This window comes from Protomyctophum parallelum, assembly GCF_964188405.1.
Source record: "Protomyctophum parallelum genome assembly, chromosome: 5".
NCBI lineage: Eukaryota > Metazoa > Chordata > Actinopteri > Myctophiformes > Myctophidae > Protomyctophum > Protomyctophum parallelum.
The window spans coordinates 2,950,251-2,969,646 of record NC_139702.1 but is presented as its reverse complement, the minus strand read 5'-3'; the positions used below and the strand labels follow the sequence as shown (position 1 = coordinate 2,969,646).

General features: G+C 44.6%; 1 protein-coding gene across 1 annotated transcript; it reads right to left on the bottom strand.

Annotated features, from left to right (window-relative positions):
- Positions 1-308: 308 nt before the first annotated feature.
- On the bottom strand, positions 309-17,578 carry LOC310859196 (dual specificity testis-specific protein kinase 2-like; the record flags this gene model as incomplete). The annotated part of the gene is made up of 10 exons (XM_083765597.1): positions 309-1,585; positions 3,438-3,534; positions 4,053-4,139; positions 6,288-6,371; positions 6,492-6,582; positions 7,789-7,871; positions 9,482-9,628; positions 10,697-10,745; positions 11,804-11,925; positions 17,363-17,578. 10 exons carry the CDS (start codon positions 17,576-17,578, stop codon positions 378-380), a joined length of 2,184 nt encoding a protein of 727 aa, XP_083621723.1. The 3' UTR covers positions 309-377.
- Between the last annotated feature and the right edge of the window lie 1,818 nt (positions 17,579-19,396).

Genomic DNA, 19,396 nt, shown 5'->3' with positions numbered 1-19,396 from the left:
AATTTATGGAGTTTGAGAACCACTGTTCTAGTGCAATCCCAGAACCAAACAGTACACAGTGCACTACAGTAGAGTTCGATTTGGTAGAGTTGAGGCAGTAGAAGTCAATAGAAGACGTCAGCTCTGCGTTGCTCGGCACCATGTGCGTTGCAGTGCTAAGAGCCTGTCCCTGCTTGGGGTTCTGTTCATCTCACTTTGACCTTGGCTTAGCTGAAGTTCCATTTCAATCACACAGTCTCTAACTGCTATTGCTGGGTGGTTCACATACTGGCTGACTCGCGCTCTGCCGATCTACAAGCTCACAATGTGTTGCACTGTCTGCGACGTGTTGTGAGCTTCTAGAATAACAGTTGCGTGCAACTGAGTTTCAATCAGGCTTATGTCTGAGCCTCTGGCAGAGGAAGTGCAGGCTCACAGGCCACTGAGGGAGATGCTGCTACAAGTCTATTTGGGCCGCGACACAACAGCGCCTTAGTGGCGGAAGCGGCGGCTGTTGTCGTGGCGGGAGTGCCGCCAGCGCCACCAGGGCCGTTGAGGTTACGGTAGGACCGCTGCCGTGGTAACGACCGCCGGCGGGGGCCGGGCACGGCGGCCGAACCACGGAGGCACATGGAGGGAAAGCTGAGACCCACCAGACAGCACCCGGGACAGAAGAACACATCGTCCTGCTCGGCGGGGGGGCCCGGGTGGTCCGAGGAGGCCAGGAACTGGGAACAGTGGTAACCGTTCCCCTGTCCTGTGGCGCCCCACTGTACCTGTCGTCCAGTCGCGACCGACGAACCGTTGTTGTTCTCGAGGGGAGGCAGGGAGGGCGGGCCGTCGGAGACAGGAAGTGGCCATTGGCCGTTGGTACGCAAGGGGGAAGCGGAGTTGGAGGAGAGCAGAGGTAGTTCAGCTTCTGGAGACTTGGTGCAGTCCATGGGCTCTGTTACGCACAGCTCCTCCCCTGCTTTCTGCCCACGTTGCTGCTCCTCCTGTCGCTCCACAGAAACCACCTCCAGCTCCAGAGGATGACACCAGTCATGCCCATCCTCCTTCAGCGATCTCTTCTCCCTCCCGTCCTCCTCCGGCTCTCCCTCTATCCTTCCATGGGCCTCCCTCACCGCTGACATTCCATCGCTTCTCCTCTTTCCGTTCCCAGCTTCTTCTTCTATCACGTCGTTAAACATGTCTTCCGGTTCCTCATCAGAATCGCTCAAAATGGCACAGTTTCTGCCCAGGTCTGGGGTGCAGGGGAGCGACTGGCACCTCCTGGGAGTTGCTCTGGCCGTCCCTCTGAGGTGGTGCCGCGGAGAGGTGCACGAGCCGCCACAAGGAGCCGGGAGCGTGAAGGTCAGCGAGATGACCGACTTGCTGGGCGTGTCCAAGAGCTTACAGTGGCCGCCGTTCAGGTCCTGGCGCAGGGAGAACGGGTTGACCCGCACAGGGGTGCCCAAGAGGAGGGGAGAGGTCGGGGCCGTCGCCGGCAACGCGTCCGACTGGCTCCGTGACAGCTGCCGCTGCTGCTGCTGGCCCTGGTCGCCCCCGAGGTGGCAGGGGGAGCTGAGGCGGCGCCGGTAGGGGCTCTCGTCCACGGCCACGGACTCTGAGAGAGAGACAGGAGGGAGTTAGGGATTTAGAAAGGGTCACTTTGTATTTCGTGATAGAATTTGTGACCATTATTTTCTAAATCCAAACAGAGCACATTGTGAGCTTATGAATGTGCTATTTTCACTTTTGACCTTGGACCTAGCACACTTAAGTCACTGTGCATTTCAAGAGAACACAACATAACAAATTATTGTTATGTTATGTAAACCATTATTATGTGTTATTTTAACACTTTTTGTGCTTCCCTGCTGCTCCCATATAAGCCACAACGTGGCGCCAGTGCCAAACCAATCTGCACTATACAGTAAGCATACTAGACGCTTCCGGCTCAAAGACTGTAGTTTGTCTCATTTTGAGGAGAAAAAGGAGTAATAAGCGTGTGTGTGGCTGCGTGTGCGTCACATCGGGATGTAGGTGTTTCTACCACATGAGTACGTTTTTGGGGATTTTGCTGGATTAATGCTTATTAATCAAAGCCATCCATGAGAAACATAGATATCTCTGTGCTCGGACACAGGGACACAGCCAGGGACACAGCCAGGGACACACATAGCTGTCTATAGGAGTGGTTTCACCAAAATATAGTCTCTGTGACACATCTAGGGGCCACAATCTGCATTCAAAGATTTTCCTAGAAGCTTTGTCATTGGTCGATTTCACTGTCTACTTCCTGATTTCGACCAAGGACTGTATAAAGAGGACGGGAAGCGAAGACCGTAAGGGCGCCGCCATGTTGCTCACATGGTGCTCCATGGAAGGAAAGAAACATGCGCAATGGGCTTTATGCAGCCAACACTTCCGCGTTCAGCTTCCTTGGTCTGCAACTGCGCATGTTTCTTTCCTTCCATGGAGCACCATGTGAGCAACATGGCGTCGCCCGTACGGTCTTCGCTTCTTGTCCTCTTTAGACAGTCCTTGATTTCGACCAAGGAAGCTCTTAGAAGGAAGTGAAGTGGTCACGTGACTGGGCTGCGCCATGACACTTTCATGGACACTTTCACGGGAGCCAAACTACCCGGAAGTTTGGCAGAATGCATTGGAGTCAATGAGAGCTCAGTGACCAGCTCATGAACAAACATTATTTATGAATGACTGAGACCTTTTGTAAAGTGATCGCTTCTGGAAAATAACAGAAGACATGTAACACATTATTGTCTGCTGTGTTGTTATTCGATGTGTACACTGTGTAATTTTTATAGAGGTATGGTATCTCTATAAAAATAGAGATACCATAAAGTACAAAGTACATTTCTGAACGCACCAAGTATCGCGAGACTTCCCACCGTTTCCTGTCTGGCAGCCAAATATCGCGATACTTCGGAGCCAGAAACGATACCTGCTGCTGTTTAGATCCTCAGATAAAATTATATACTGTGCACTCTGTGCACATCGAAAAGTAAGTGATTAGAAAACAACCTGTGATATGTCTTCTGTTATTTTCCAGAAGTGATTACTTTACAAAAGGTCTCAATTGTTCATGAATAATGTTTGTTATGAGCTGGTCCACTGCCATGTATTCATTGCACTTCCTGTGTGAGTTTGGCTCCCATGAAAGTGTACATGAAAGTGTCATGGCGCAGCCCAGTCACGTGACCACTTCACTTCCTTCTAAGAGCTTCCTTGATTTCGACCGGGGTTTTTTTTTTTCCGACCAATGACAAAGTTTTTAGGAACATCTTTGAATGCAGATTGTGTATGCTGTAATGTTGTCATATGTTTTCAAAGACCAACCAGTAAGGGCCTGACGTGACAGGGACTAAAGTACAAAAAAAAAGGTTTAACCAAACTAAACATGTCTTTCTGAGGAAAAGGAATGCTTATTGTAACCCCTGCCCTGTGTTGTTTACCTAGAGAAGTAGTCTTGTCACGGTCCTCTGTTCCTCTCTCCATCCCCTCCAGAGATATCACAATGTCAGAGAACGACGGTCTCCGCACTGCACTCATCTGCGGAAAGACAGGAGTTGACAATAAAGAGAAGGAGTCAAACTGAAAGGAAACCCGAGTGTCTGTGAGTCATATTCAAGTATCTCTAATGCCATCGATACTGGATCATCCAAAATAATCTCAGTTAGTTAGTTAGTATATTGCATGGTGAAACAGTTCTCAACTACTCCAATACTTTTTGCACACAAATGATTCATTTTGCCAATGTATTACAAATATTACAAAACTAAGAAGCAAGAAACGATTGCAGTACTTTATTAATCATTGTAAACGGGCAAGAAAAACACTGTCTTAGGTTCTGTAGTTTTAGATTTTAGGTCAGATTCGTCATAATTCACTTTGCTTCTTCGTTCTAACACGTTGCATTAACACAATATAATTTGTTCCATTAAAGGAACACAGTGGCTTCATGAAAATCAAACTACTATATGCTTTGAAAGATGTGTGTGTGTGTGCGTGTGCGTGTGTGTGTGTGTGTGTGTGTGTGTGTGTGCGCGTGTGCGTGTGTTGTTCCTTACATTGCAGCATGTGACTGCCATGCTGAAGAATGCAGCTGGACAGTCTCCAATCATGTTTTCAAAGGCCTCCACATCCAGCCCAAAGTCCTACAAACACAGAACAGCACATATACTCATTGTTACATTTTCCACTCCAAAATGTATTGAAGTATTGAGCATATTGTTTAAAAGGTTTTTTTAAATAGTAAAAAAAAAAAGGCAAATTAGTTTAGGGATAAGGACGAAGATATAGCCCAATGTCTGTGTTAATGATTGATTGATGTAATACTTTATTAGCCAAAAATGGAAACGGCACAGACGTCCCTGTGGTCCCGTCCTTTAATATTAGTACTAATAATAGCCTATAGCTGAAACGAGTTTTAAACATGTGTTAACAATTAATTAATTGTCAGACACAGTCAGGGCAGTCACACTGAGGAGCAGCTCTCCTTTCCAGAAGTTGAACCGGGCCTACTTTCGGCTTAAAAATCACAATGTTCTGTGTGCGTCTTTGCTATAGAAAGGAGCTGCAGGAGCTTCAACACAAACACAACCCCTTAGATCATACACACAGACAGACATTCTTTACTGATCCACTATTATGATGGGGCAGTTATAATAAAGCAGCTCAGTAGAGTAGTCATAGACCCGTTTATTTTACACACTGCTGTATATGTCTGTCTCGATACCCCCCCCCCCCCCCCACACACACACACACACACACACACACACACACACACACACACACACACACACACACACGCGCGCGATTGCAGTGATTAAATATTCATGTCTGCAGAGGAGAGATGATGAATGAAGCTCATAGCGACCCATTGATCTGGCTCAGTCAACCAACATGTCTGCTGACTGTGCTGAGTAAACATTTCCTCTGGCACGCTCTTTGAAAACAACAGTACTGACACATGTCACTTTACTATTATACATTTTGAGGTGAAGCCCGGGGCCCGCCCGGGGCCAATGAGGTACCTATACATACCTATACCATTTCTTTTCACCGCTTACACAAATGACTGCAGAAGCAGTCAGCCAAACAATTTCATCTTGAAATTTTCTGATGACACTGTAATAGTCAGCCTGTTGAGGGTTGTTGAACACCCGGTGGGTTATATCAGTGAGATCAATAACTTTAAAGACTGGTGTGATAATAGCCACCTTATGTTAAACACCACAAAAACCAAAGAGATGATCTTCGATCCAAAAGGTGTCCACATCCATGTCCCAGTGGTCATGGAGGGAATGCAAATTGAGCAGGTTGTATCATACAAGTACCTGGGGATCCAAATGGACAACCAGCTCAAATGGAATGTCCATGTGGACTATCTGTGTGCCAAATTGGCACAACGCTTGCACTTTCTCCGCAGGCTTAGGCTCTTTGGTGTGAGCAAGGGAGTCATGTCAACCTTCTATGATGCAGTGCTAGGTAGCATTATTAGATATGGCATGTCAGCTTGGTTTGGGACACTCTCTGTCCAGCTCAAATCTAGAATAGCTAAAATGGAAAAAACAGCCATGAAGGTAATTGGTAGGAAAGATTCTCCATCTCTTCAGACAATCTTTGAGAAAACGGTGCTCAGTCTGTCAAATAGAGTGTTGTCTGATCCTTCACATATATTATCTTCAGAGTATGAGCTGTTACCCTCTGGTAGACGCTACAGAGCGTGTCGTTGCAAGAGCAACCGCTTCAAACTTTATTTTGTTCCCACTTCAATTGTTCTACTAAACAACCGCCACATAGTTCATAGTTCTTAGTGGGGAAGGGACTTCTTGACCTTCATCAGTTATTTATTGCACTTTACTGTGATTGTGTATTATAAACTGTGAATACACTTTTTTATATTATATACCTTCTCTTATTGCAACTTGCACTTCTTTTGTGATACTCTTGTGACTTGTACTTTGCTGCTACTGTGTATTGTCTTTTTTGTATTGTCTGTCTGTTTTAAAAAGCGTTGATGTATGTACTAATGCACTTTTGCCCAAGACAAATTTCCCCTTGTGGGACAATAAAGTATATCTCATCATCATCTCATCTCATCATTTAACCTTTTAACTTGAATTTAAAATGTTTAAATCACTGGTGGCATCCAACACACACACACACACACACACACACACACACACACACACACACACACACACACACACACACACACACACACACACACACACACACACACACACACACACACACACACACACACACACACACACACACACACAAACACAAACACAAACCTCAGTCCTGGGTAAGAAGTCAGGATCGGCTTCTATCCTGGCGATGATCTCACATAAGATGATACCGTAGGCGAACACATCCACCTGGGTGGGTGACAACACAGAGACTGGAGTCCTGTTGTGTTTACACAGTGTATGATTTGTTGATGGTAAATGTAGAGTTGCTGTGTGTGTGTGTGTGTGTGTGTGTGTGTGTGTGTTTACCTTCTCATCATAGAGCTCTCCTCTGAGCACTTCAGGGGCCATCCAGTAGGGGGAGCCAACGACCGACAAAGGCTGCTTCTCTACCCCTTCACTGAACACAGCAAGACAGCACTGAATTTACAAACATTTTTCTCGTGATTTAATACCCTACCGAGTCAGTAAAAAGGTTAATGGGACCATACAAAGCATCATATTTGAAAACAAAGTTACCTAAGTTAAAGGAAGTGTACAGATTGTGTAAAAGCCTTTGATTGAAAAGTGCAAAAAAAGGAAAAAAATAAGAAAAAAGGGTGTCAAGCTAAAGTAGTGAAAATAACCGTCTACATATACAAGATCACAATGTGCCGCAATGCGCTGCCTGCATTGTGAGAGACCTGTAAAGAAAAGATTCACTGACATTAATTCTACCATTATCCCGTCCCCAAATAGACTCTATAATGGAAGAGAAATAGACATTGGATATCTGTTTCTTTATGGGTTTCTTTAACAGCACCACAACATCAAACGACCTTCCCTTGACTCAGCATTATAAGGAACGTTCAACAAAAGTCTCCAATGACATTATTACACGGACGCAACATTCTTAAAAGGCTATGGTCGGTCGTAGCTGTCCGGATGAATGTCCAAAACCGTGTCATTTCAGGGGGGAAAAAAGAAAAAGAAAAAAACATAATAATAATAAATAACCTGTGTTCCAATTAATACAATATAGTTATTATGTAGTCACAAGCTCTTGTTAATAGAGAGTATGCACATGCATGATTTTCCCATCAGGACACGCCCCCCCCCTCATCTAGACTGAGTGGCAACACATTGAGCAGCATGGAGTGTTGGAGTTTGGAAGCGCTTGTTGGAAATCACTCAACCGCCCTGCGTACCACCCGTTTCTAAATGTCACATAATGCAGGAGGCAGCAAAATGTTGTGTTATTGAAAACAAGCACTTCCAAACTCTGACACTTCAAATGCAGGGCATTTCTTGACAGAAAGTAGCTCATAACGTTTCTATGGTGGGTTTTCATGAAACAAAAACTTTGCAGATAGAAAGAGGCTAATTCAAGCTTTTCGTACGGCTGCAATGTTGGTGAGTTTAACATTGTTTTAATGCAATCAGACGGGACTTTTCTGTTTGGATGAATGGGCTGTCAAGGCCAGAAAGTAGTTTTTTGCCACTCAGTGTGCGTTCCCGCATAACTTCCAGGTACGATGAGGTCATGCGCATACCCTCTATACTTTTCTTTGGTTAAATGTTCATAAAAGCCACTTAACCACTTGTAACCAGGCGTCAGCTTACTAACCTGTATGTAGGGATCTTCTCAGCCAGGCCAAAGTCTCCCACCACAGCAGTGAACACACCGCTGTCACAGCGCACCAGGCAGTTCTACACAGGGAAACATAAACACCACAGCAGTGAACACACCGCTGTCACAGCGCACCAGGCAGTTCTACACAGGGAAACATAAACACCACAGCAGTGAACACACCGCTGTCACAGCGCACCAGGCAGTTCTACACATAACATAACAAACACCACAGCAGTGAACACACCGCTGTCACAGCGCACCAGGCAGTTCTACACACAGATACATAAACACCACAGCAGTGAACACGACAGTGTCACAGCTCAAACATGAGCAAACGCCAAATGTCACAAACCTTGTAGTTCAAACCTGTTCTCAATTGTCATAATGTGTAATGTAACACAGGTTTATACAGTAACTTCAGATGTAGAACACAGTGGCTAAATCTAGCCAAAATCACTTTCTGTTTTACCCTCCATTGTTCATGGACAACCTGTTACAAAGTAATGAGCGACTTCAACTTGCACACAGTCCAAGGCAGTGATTCCCAAACTTTTTAGCTCAAAAGAGAAATTAGACGGGACCCAAACTAGTGAAAATAGCAGATGCTCTACAGTGCATCATTCATGATGACTGCCTGTAAAATGTTTACATTTGTGTCTATTATGCGTAGTAACATAACAAATATTTGCTGGACTATTTTCCACAGTTGCATGCATACACCATTGTGTTTTTTCACAATAAAGAAATGCAGGTATGCTATAATAAATACGAAGCCTATATGAAGTGCCGGTCAGCAATATTCCGGATGAATAGGCAATGTATTCCCAATCCTTTTGAAATTAACTGGCCCATAAGACAGACAGAGAAGAATTTCCACACACACACACACACACACACACACACACACACACACACACACACACACACACACACACACACACACACACACACACACAGAATCATTGTGCTAAATTATTATTAATCCCAGGTAATTATTATTAATAATCAGCAACTGTGTGTGAACCCAGGATAGAGAATAGAAACCTAACACCAAGTTAGACAATGTGAGAAAGCAATTGATGTAAAGCAAGCAAACATAAACCACTAAAGGAGAATACAAGGTAACATGATGCTTCTGCAACACTGCCTCATTGCTCCAGTGACAAGAAAGTCTGTGCAAATTGATTTTCATAACGTAAAACAAAACAAACAAAAAAAACTGCAGTATGCTTTTGAAAAATGGTTGCCACCACCAGTAATGTCAAGTATACCATGACATGACATGAGTTACAGACACAAGACTTAACATGTCAGACCATAAGTACATGCTGTATATGATATGCGGTTACAGTATACAGTAGGCCAGTGGTTCTCAAACTGGGGTCCGGGGACCCCGAGGCGTCACACTGTGATCCCCATCAAAAGGTGTGAATAGCATCACATTTGAACCACTTTATTCATATTTTATATTTTGGCTGTTCAAAAATAGTAGATCTGCAAGCTCGCAGTGCACAAACATCTGCAATTTTAGAATTTGTTTAAAAATATAAATATTAATATAGGAAATACACAAATCTTCTCTTCTGGGGGGTTCCTGGCACCAAACATTTTCAGATGGAGGGTGCACCTATACAAATGTAGGGGTCCTTGACAAAATAGAAATTAGAACTACTGCAATAGACTGTACCTTAGAGGTCAGGTCTCTGTGGAAGATGCCCTTGCTGTGAAGGTAGCGCAGGCCCCGTGCGATGTCCAGTGACAGGGCAATCCTGACACCCCATGACAGGTACAGATCACTGTCCAGAAGCTGCTCCAGGTTACCACCATTTATATACTAGAGAAAAGAAAGAAATAAAGAAAGAAAGAAAACTTGAGTTCATATGTCTCAGCATACAGTAAACCAAAGTGTCACCAGATCAGCCTAACATTTTATATATTTGGGTCAAAATATATGAGAAGATATCAACAAATCAAGGCTGACAGGAACCTTTGCTTGATTGGCACAGCAGTAGATTTGGTTGGAATGGTATAATAATTGATGAACGTTCATTTTCTATAGCGCCTTCGTCACCCAATCACACACTCACAGACCATCACACACACACACACACGCACGCACACGCACACACACGCACACGCGCACACGCACACACACACACACAGACCGAGAGCCGAGGCAACCATGCAATGCACCCACCTGCTCATCGGGAGCAGTTATGCTGTTTGTCCACTAAAGCTGATGCTCTCCTAAAATGCTTCCGAGAGTTACAAATATCTCATCTCATTGACCGGGTAAAACCGTGCACGTGCAGTGCAAAATGCATGCTCAGCACCTCATCAAACTGCTTGCGTTTCCAAATTCCAGCAAAGCGTAAATACGCGCCGCTCCCCTTGGGAACAATTTCAAACATTTGCTGTGCTCAGAAAGACACACCTCGGTAGACACAACCCCTGTGTCTTGCTCAAGGACACTTTAACACTGAGCCAGTCACTGCTGTTACCGTTACCGTGTTTCTGGTTGAAATCTGCTACTGTGCCAATTAAACAAACCTCCAAAGCTATGGGAAACTGAACCGGAACCATAGTTATGCGCAGAGCCTATTTGCCATAATCACAGTGGCTTCAGAAATTATAACATCAATGCAGAGTTTATTAGGGCGTTGGTTTTCAAACCACTGGCCTAAAGTAAACTGGCCCATGGACCCCCATCTGAAAATATTTAGTGCTAGGGATCCCATACAAGATTTGTGTTGTTAATGTTTAGGGGGACCCCCTGGATCTCCTCCAAGAGAGAACCACTGTATATGAGATTATAAATCAGTGGCACTGTAGTGTGATATATGTATAGTGTGACATAGGCAGACGAGACGAGAGAAGCGTAATACTGTAAATATGATTTTACCTCAGTCAGAGCATGGAGTTGACCCTCATGAACACACACCCCTAGAAACCTGGGAAAAGATGGAAAGATGTATCGGGGAGATGGTTAATTAATTACCTCCACCAGGGGAGTTACAGTATGAGCTTATGCTTAATTGTCTCCACCAGCCGAAGGCATGGGGAGAGTATGTTTTGCACTCCGTCCGTCCGTCCGTGTGTCCGTCCGTCCGTCCGTCCGTCCGTGAACAGCTAATCTCAGCCACCGTTAACCCGGTCGATGCCAAATTTTGCACACACACTCCCTGGATGCCAACCATGAACCTCTGCCCCAAACTTTCCAGAACGGCCTGTTATAGCGCCACCAGGAGGCCGCTTTGTGCAAAACAAGTTTTTGCACAGTACACCTACAGATTTTGTCCAAACATCACGCAAATTGGTACACAGTCTCTCTAGAGCCATTCAACGAAACGGGTCTTTCAGATTTATCAGACTCCATCCTGATTGGTTAAGATTGGCTTCCAAAGTTCACAGGAGTGCTCAGTTTCAAACAAAATGCTGCAAATCATGAACACATCGCGTGATTTCCGTGAAATTGTGCACCCACATTCCCACTAGGCCCAGGACGAAATGCCACATGAACAATTTCAACTCAGCCTCAAGGTGGCGCTATAACTGGCCCAAAAGTGTTTTTACCTCTAACTGCACGGATCTGTGGATAACCTGGTGGAGACCTGTGCCCGGAAGGGCACTTTTTCTAGTTTATTCTTTGTTGTACGATGTCGTCCCGAAAATGGCCGACCCACAAGCTCAGAACCACGGGAGACCATTGTACAACAAAGTATAAATCACGCTTTATGTGTATGAACTCCCAGGTTCGAAACGTTGCCAGTTGCCTTAAAAATAAAAAGACAGTTCAATGTTTTTACTCCTGAGTGTCAGGATCGTCTGTTGTCTTTTCAAATGTTTTTCAGGCTTTGTTTGTTAGTCTCATCCTGAATTGAATGAAATGACACTCGTGCAATGGACTTGCACGAGTAAATTATTGAATACAATAATACTGTAATAAACAACTCAGTAGTGTGACTATGTGTGCCTGCATACGTACGTGCATCTGTATATGATCACGTACCTTAGTATATTAGGGTGGTATAGCCTGTTCATCAGCTGTACTTCACGTAGCATGTTAGCTTTGTTGCTTGCTAACGTGTTCATCTTCAGTGCCATCACCTGCCCTGTAATCCTGTGTTGTACCTGGAGAGCAGACAGAAATTAAAGATATTAATTTTTGATCACCAGAAATGACGTTTGAAGCGCCACGTCTGAGGAAGACTTGGGTGCTTGAAACCTCTCCTTTGGAGGTCATTTAATAAATATCCATTGGAGCATGATCCAGTCATGTGGTCAATACGTTTTAAATCAGTGTTTCACCGTACTGCATGTGGGTCATGGACCAGTGTTTAGTTTATGGGTTGGTTGCAAGTAAATGCCCACTTATTTATTCATTATTTAATTATTATGGTTTTTATCATTATTCAATGCTATTTCTAAGGAATTTCATGAATAAATAAAATCAAATAAATTCCATAAATTAGAAAACTAAAAGTTGAAGAAGTAGTGAAAATAGCATGTGAGCTTGTAGATCTGCTAGTTTGGGTCCCGGCTCAAGACCCAAAATTTCGATTTTGAGCTAAAAAGTTTAATTTGGAACAGCTGTTCTAAATGAACAGTTGTTCCAGCCAGGCCAAGGTACTGAACAGAAAGTGGCTGCTAGTGGTCAAGACTGAAGACTCAAATCACAGTATATGCACTAAATATCAAGGAATATATAACAGGTAGTTCACTACCTGCTCTGACAATGGAATTTCCCTCAGAATCAAAAGAATTCTGCACAGTACATACTCTGTACTCTGTACAGTGTACACTGTCTGTCTGTGTGTGTACGTGTCATTTACCAGTCTACTTTATCATTTTGACTACTAGACTGTGAAGTGTGAAAACAGAAATGCTCTATTTTGACGGTCTCTGGAGATTTTAAGGGCAGATTCATGGTATGGTCCAGGGTGCGCACTCGGGACCACTTGGCAGATGTTGTGGTAGTGTGAATGCTGCGTACCGCAACGTTCACCGGAGCGGATCATGCACCCAACCATTCCTGGGACCGCATGGAGGTAGTCTCGGGACCGATTGAAGTGTACTCGGATATGGATCGATGATGCAATGTGAAAGCATTGAATACAGTCAAATTAAGTGTACTCGGGTGTGGAAGATTCAAGGCCAATGTGAATCATGGACAGCGGGGACCAGGCAATCGTATTCGGGAACAGTTCAAATCAAACAGACTCAGTGTGAATCTGCCCTAAGTAAGAAAGAGAGTGGAAAGTGGAAATGAATGGCTAATGCTACATTTAAATCGCCGGTTGATCACAGGGACAGTGACCTATCTTTAACCCATTCTGACCTGAGATCAGATTCATACGAGGTTTCCACTGGACACACACTGGTCTGATGAACCCATTCTGACCTGAGATCAGATTCTAAAAATGTCAGTCGCTCTTCGATTTTTCAAAAATAGCAGACCTACAAGCTCGTATCGCGCCACTCGGTGGCGCGATATGAGCTTGTAGATCTGCTATTTTTAAATAGCTAAAGCATAACATGATGCTGACACCAAAATGGGTGCCCGTTCAGAATGGGTTAAAACCTCCTAAGCCCCAATCCCCCGCCGGCGGGGGCAGCAGCTGTCCACCTCATGAACAGCTCTCAGCGGGTAAATGGGGCTGGTCAAGGTCTCAGGTTCCAACTCCGATATTTTTTATTTTCCCTCCTGGACCCCCCTGGGGTCGCCCGCATTTGTAAACCAGCTTAGGAAAGGTCTAAGGGCTCTTGTTAAAGGAGAATTTCAGACTAGAAGGCTTTCTTACCTTTATTTGTAGTTGTTACGTCCCCACCAAAGAGGTCCAGCTAGGTGTTATTTTGTGCAAAAGCGCATTATTGGCTATTTCCCCTATACTAATATAAGCCCTCAATGAATTGAATTGAATTGAATGGGGCATTGGATTTTTGTGCTAATTCGCTTATTTCCATCGCAAAAACATTATAAAAATGTGTATATATCCTCTCTTCATAATGTAAATAGTATCCCAAGCGACACACTTTACTACTTATTTTGATGGAAATAAGCAAATTAGCACAAAAACCCAACCCCCATTGAGGGCTTATGGTATAGGGAAAATAGCCAACAATGCACAAAATAACACCTGAACCTCTTTGGTGGGGACGTAACAACGAAATTCTCCTTTAATAGAGCCAGGCCGATATACTGTATCAGTTTGGTCGATATATCAGCCAATATTTGACTTTTTACAGCCGAATGCCGATGTGTCCCAAATTTATACCATTGTCAACCTGGTGTCCCGGTGAGTTGTGAGCTTGTAGATCGATGTTTTAACATTATTTAATATGGGGTAAGTAAGTGCATGGTTAAATAAAAATTAAGTTCACCTGATTGAATTGAATTCATTAGATTGCTTGAATACTTTATTAGCACGATTATTAACAGTACAGGAAATGCAGTCAAAGGTGATGCTACGTAAAAGGATAACACAAAAAGTCCCCAGGGGCTTCCTTCCATTAGGCCATCTGGTCAGATGCTTTGTCACATTGTGGTCTATAAAATTAATCAAGAAAATGGTGCACATGTTGACAAAATAGGACAGGACAGAAATCTGCCATCAGTGGGGCACTACAAAAACAAAGGAGGATCCCAAATTTGCTACAGGCGTGTGGCGTGCACTCAGCGTGTGAGGTCATGTGTGTAGGCATATGGGTCATTGAGTCAGTTCAGACAGCGTCTGGACCTACAGGTCTGCGTGTGTATTAATAGCAGTGAAACACTAATAGGCTTTCTGCTTGATCTGCACAAATCCACTGGGCTGTCACTGTGACATCACACAACAAGTAGTCAAGGTACACACGTCTGTCTGTCTTACTCTGTGTCTCTCTTCGATGATGAATGATTTATGATTCCAAGTAAGTAAAGCACTGCAACTAAAGCTGCAATTGACCAATCAATCCAAACTATGGATCAACAGAATGGATCAACACCCACGTGAGGAACACCATATTATCCAGACACACCCACGTGAGGAACACCATATTATCCAGACACACCCACGTGAGGAACGCCATATTATCCAGACACACCCACGTGAGGAACACCATATTATCCAGACACACCCACGTGAGGAACACCATATTATCCAGACACACCCACGTGAGGAACACCATATTATCCAGACACACCCACGTGAGGAACACCATATTATCCAGACACACCCACGTGAGGAACACCATATTATCCAGACACACCCACGTGAGGAACGCCATATTATCCAGACACACCCACGTGAGGAACGCCATATTATCCAGACACACCCACGTGAGGAACACCATATTATCCAGACACACCCACGTGAGGAACGCCATATTATCCAGACACACCCACGTGAGGAACGCCATATTATCCAGACACACCCACGTGAGGAACACCATATTATCCAGACACACCCACGTGAGGAACACCATATTATCCAGACACACCCACGTGAGGAACACCATATTATCCAGACACACCCACGTGAGGAACGCCATATTATCCAGACACACCCACGTGAGGAACACCATATTATCCAGACACACCCACGTGAGGAACGCCATATTATCCAGACACACCCACGTGAGGAACGCCACACCCTTACACACAGCTCCGTGAGAAACGCGACATCTGCAGTGATACTGTAAATTATACATCGGTAAAGGGCCACATCACCCCGTTTGCAAACAGATCTTATTTTAATGATGTTTGGGCCACAAGAAGCACTTTTCTGGGTTTTTGTGCGTTATATGTTTTTAGATATTTTAGTATTTCAAATGCCTGATGACTCATCGGACATTGGTCTACATAGTGTCTCAGTCAGACAAACATGACTAGGTGGGGCAGTGCAGCAAAGCATTATGGTCATTGTAGTAATCTAGCAATCCAGTCAAACACACTACTGTTTTCTACTACAAATACTACTACTAACACTGAGTGACTTGAGTTTCTTCCAGTGGTGAAATGTCCCTTTAAAAAGGTGCTCAGATAGCAAAAAGTTGTATATCATAGTGAAAAACAAACAACAGAAAATCAAGGCAAGAATCCTGCTTGTACCAGTTTGCAGGTTAGTTTAGGTGTGGCTTTAAATATAGTTATCCATTAAAGATGATTGGACCATAGGAATGCCCTGTGGAATTCACCACAGCAAACTAAGCATTGTTTCACCTTGAGTAAACAATGTGTAGCAGTGAAGTGCCGCTCTGCATGGTCAATAGAACTGCTGGGCCTGTGTTGGCTGGACATTTAGAGGACACTTAAGTGCCATCTGGAACTTATTCTAATGAATAAAACATTCATTGAATCACTTTACTTTTATTTTTATTTATGCGATTTTTTGCGCCTTTTATTGGTTTTCTTTAAGGGACAGACAGTAGGCTGACAGGAAACGGGAGAGAGATGGGGGACGACATGCAGTAAAGGCCGTGTCGGGCTCGGGAGTCGAACCCACGGCACACTGCGACTGGATTACCAGTCGGGTGCCCAGACGGTTACGCCACCGCCTGGGCCCATTGAATCACTTTAACAGTATTGTAAAGTATGTTCTTGCACAAACAATAGTAGATGTGCAAACTTGGAAAACTATACAACAAGTGCTTCAGAATACAGATCACGGGTACAGGAAGCATCGTCTTCTCCATACGTATATGGCAACTGCCAATTATCGCAGACACCGAACAGAATTTTGCCAAAGCCGTAAGGTCTCCACACACCGAGCGCGAATTCGGATTTTTAAGCTGCGTTTCTCCATCGGTTTTCCGAAAAACGCGGCCGGTGTGCAACCACCTTTAGCTCTCGGCTTGGGTATTCCTGAATGCTGCAATTTGCAGGCCCCTCGCGCGACTGATTTATGGACATTACAGAGGCTTCCAAATATGAACACAAGTAGTTTACATTTGTAGCCTAGCTGTATAATAGCATCCTTAAGACTTTGGTACTTAAGCACCTTGGTAAGGAATGCCTCTTCCAGACTGTGGTCAAATGTACAGTACATGTCCAAAATGGTCACTTCTCTACTGTCAGCAACTGTACAGCAACATCTGGTGTAACATCTGACAACTTCAAGACATCATTTTCACACACACACACACACACACACACACACACACACACACACACACACACACACACACACACAGTGAGTGTGTCTGACAGTGTATTAATAGAACCAAATGGACCCTTGGGGTTTCATTTGGTTCCATTTGTACACTCTCAGAGTTACACACCTGTAAGGTAAGGGTCCATTTTTGGAATGAACCCTGCCTAAGGGTCCCTGGCTGGGACCCCATTTTGAACACTGAATGAATTGAATTAAATAAAAACCAAAGAACTGAGGAACAGTTGAGGTCACCGTACCTTGAAGACCTCAGAGAAGATAAAAACCAAAGAACTGAGGAACAGTTGAGGTCACCGTACCTTGAAGACCTCAGAGAAGATAAAAACCAAAGAACTGAGGAACAGTTGAGGTCACCGTACCTTGAAGACCTCAGAGAAGATAAAAACCAATGAACTGAGGAACAGTTGAGGTCACCGTACCTTGAAGACCTCGGAGAAGAATCCAGCGCCGATCTTCTCACAGAAGAAGTCGTCTATGCGGGCCAGGCTGGACACGGCGCTGCGCAGGGCCCGGTAGGACGACGGGCGCACGCGGTGGTACGCGTGGACGCTGTGGAGCGGGGGCTCCTCCGGAACCCCTCCTCCTCCTCCCCCATCCTCCGACCCACAGAGGCAGCAGTCCGCATGGTAGTCCATGGCCAACCTCCTCCACGCCCCCCACTATCAGGGATCTCCTTTTCAAAAAGATCACCAACCCAAAAAAAAAGGGATAAAGGCTCACGCCTCAGCCGTAGTCCTACAGTGGCGCAGGACCCCGGTGCAACCCGCTGCCATGCTGCTGTCAAGATCAATGCCGTCCTGGGGCAACATGTATTCCGGAGCGCCAGCCAGGCAGGTGAATATTATTCTACCACAATCGTCTCTTACAACATTGTTTTCATGTGTGCTTCAAATAAGCCCCAAAAAGAACCCTTTGCGCAGATGTTTCAACACGTTTACCTTCAAATGAAGCATGGGTTTTTCAGCATTGCAACGCAGAGGGTTCTTTCATCGGTGCACAACGTAGCTGGCTGCTCTGTGCCAGTACGTGGGGGGGCTTGGTTTCCTTCCGTCATCCCGTTGGTTGAGCAGAACAGGAGGAGGGGGACGCAGGCGGTACCAAGAGGAGAGGAAGAGGGGAGGGCTGAGCAGCAATAGACAGAGGAGAGGAAGAGGGGAGGGCTGAGCAGCAATAGACAGAGGAGTGCTATGTGAGGCCGGGTTCTTCCCGGATCCGCCACAGTTCAGCTGATTTCCTCAATGCACCCCTCCTTATATGTCGCCGCTGGTTCTCTCTGATTCTGGTCTGCCTGCCACACACGCCATGCACCACTCGACTGATGAGCTGTGTACGAAAGGAGCCATGTTGAATGAGTAGATAATAATAATCTTTATTATCCCGAAGGATATTTATCTTCACAGCTCTGTTCAACACCCACAACAAAAACAACACATAGTACAGAAAAACACAACACCAAGACAATACAACAACATGAGGTCCCCACTGTGTACAGAACCATCCTATCGGCGGGGCAGTTTGTTTAATGCCACGACATAAAGACAGTGAACCACATTGTCCAACTTTACAGGTCATAGAAGAAATGGACAGAACATCCAAGCCACTTAGCCACCTACACACTGTCATAATTGGCTTCAGAATATTACACACACACACAACTTTCATTATTTTTAGTCAATATGGAGTCAAATCAAATGTGGCTATTTAATTAGACTCAACAGCAAAGGAAATAATAATCTCAACATGTTCTGTCTCTCTTTTTCAGAGCTGCAAGGTGCAAGTAGGCTGTCTTTGGCTGGGGACCCCCCGGAAATGCTCTTTGGCCTATAATGCATGTATTATGTGTACTGTGTAAACTCTTCATTTCCATTTTCCAGCCATTCAGTTGCAATAAAATAAAATACAAAATAATTTGGCGACCCCCCCCCCCCCCCTGAGGGGTCGCGACCCACGGGTTGAGAACCCCTGCATTAGGGCAAGGTGCAAGTGCAACTACACTGCAACAGAAATGCATCTTTCACATATGATGTAGCCTAGTATTATGTAGTAGCCTAATAATAACACTATCTTCATCATCATCATTATTAATAATAATAATAATAGTATTCCACATGCATCACATCAGACATTCGACATTGCGATCAGCCATAACCTCTACATGAGAAACAGATCACTTTAGTTTAGGGACAACCACCACTCAATTAAAGCTTAATTAGAGCGGCCGCAATAGTACTACGGTGTCGCTTTGTTGAAAAAACAAATATACAAGTCCAAGTCGAGCGTGTGTTTTAATGTATTGTATTATCTTATCCAGTGTTTTCGGCAAAGCGACAACCTCCTCCTACACAGCCTACACACAACAGCAAAAAGCTGCAGTATTAACAAGAAGTGACCCAGACTTGTTCTTAATTCGCATTAAAAGCCCGTCTTGCAGTTGACCCGGCCGGGCGGCGACA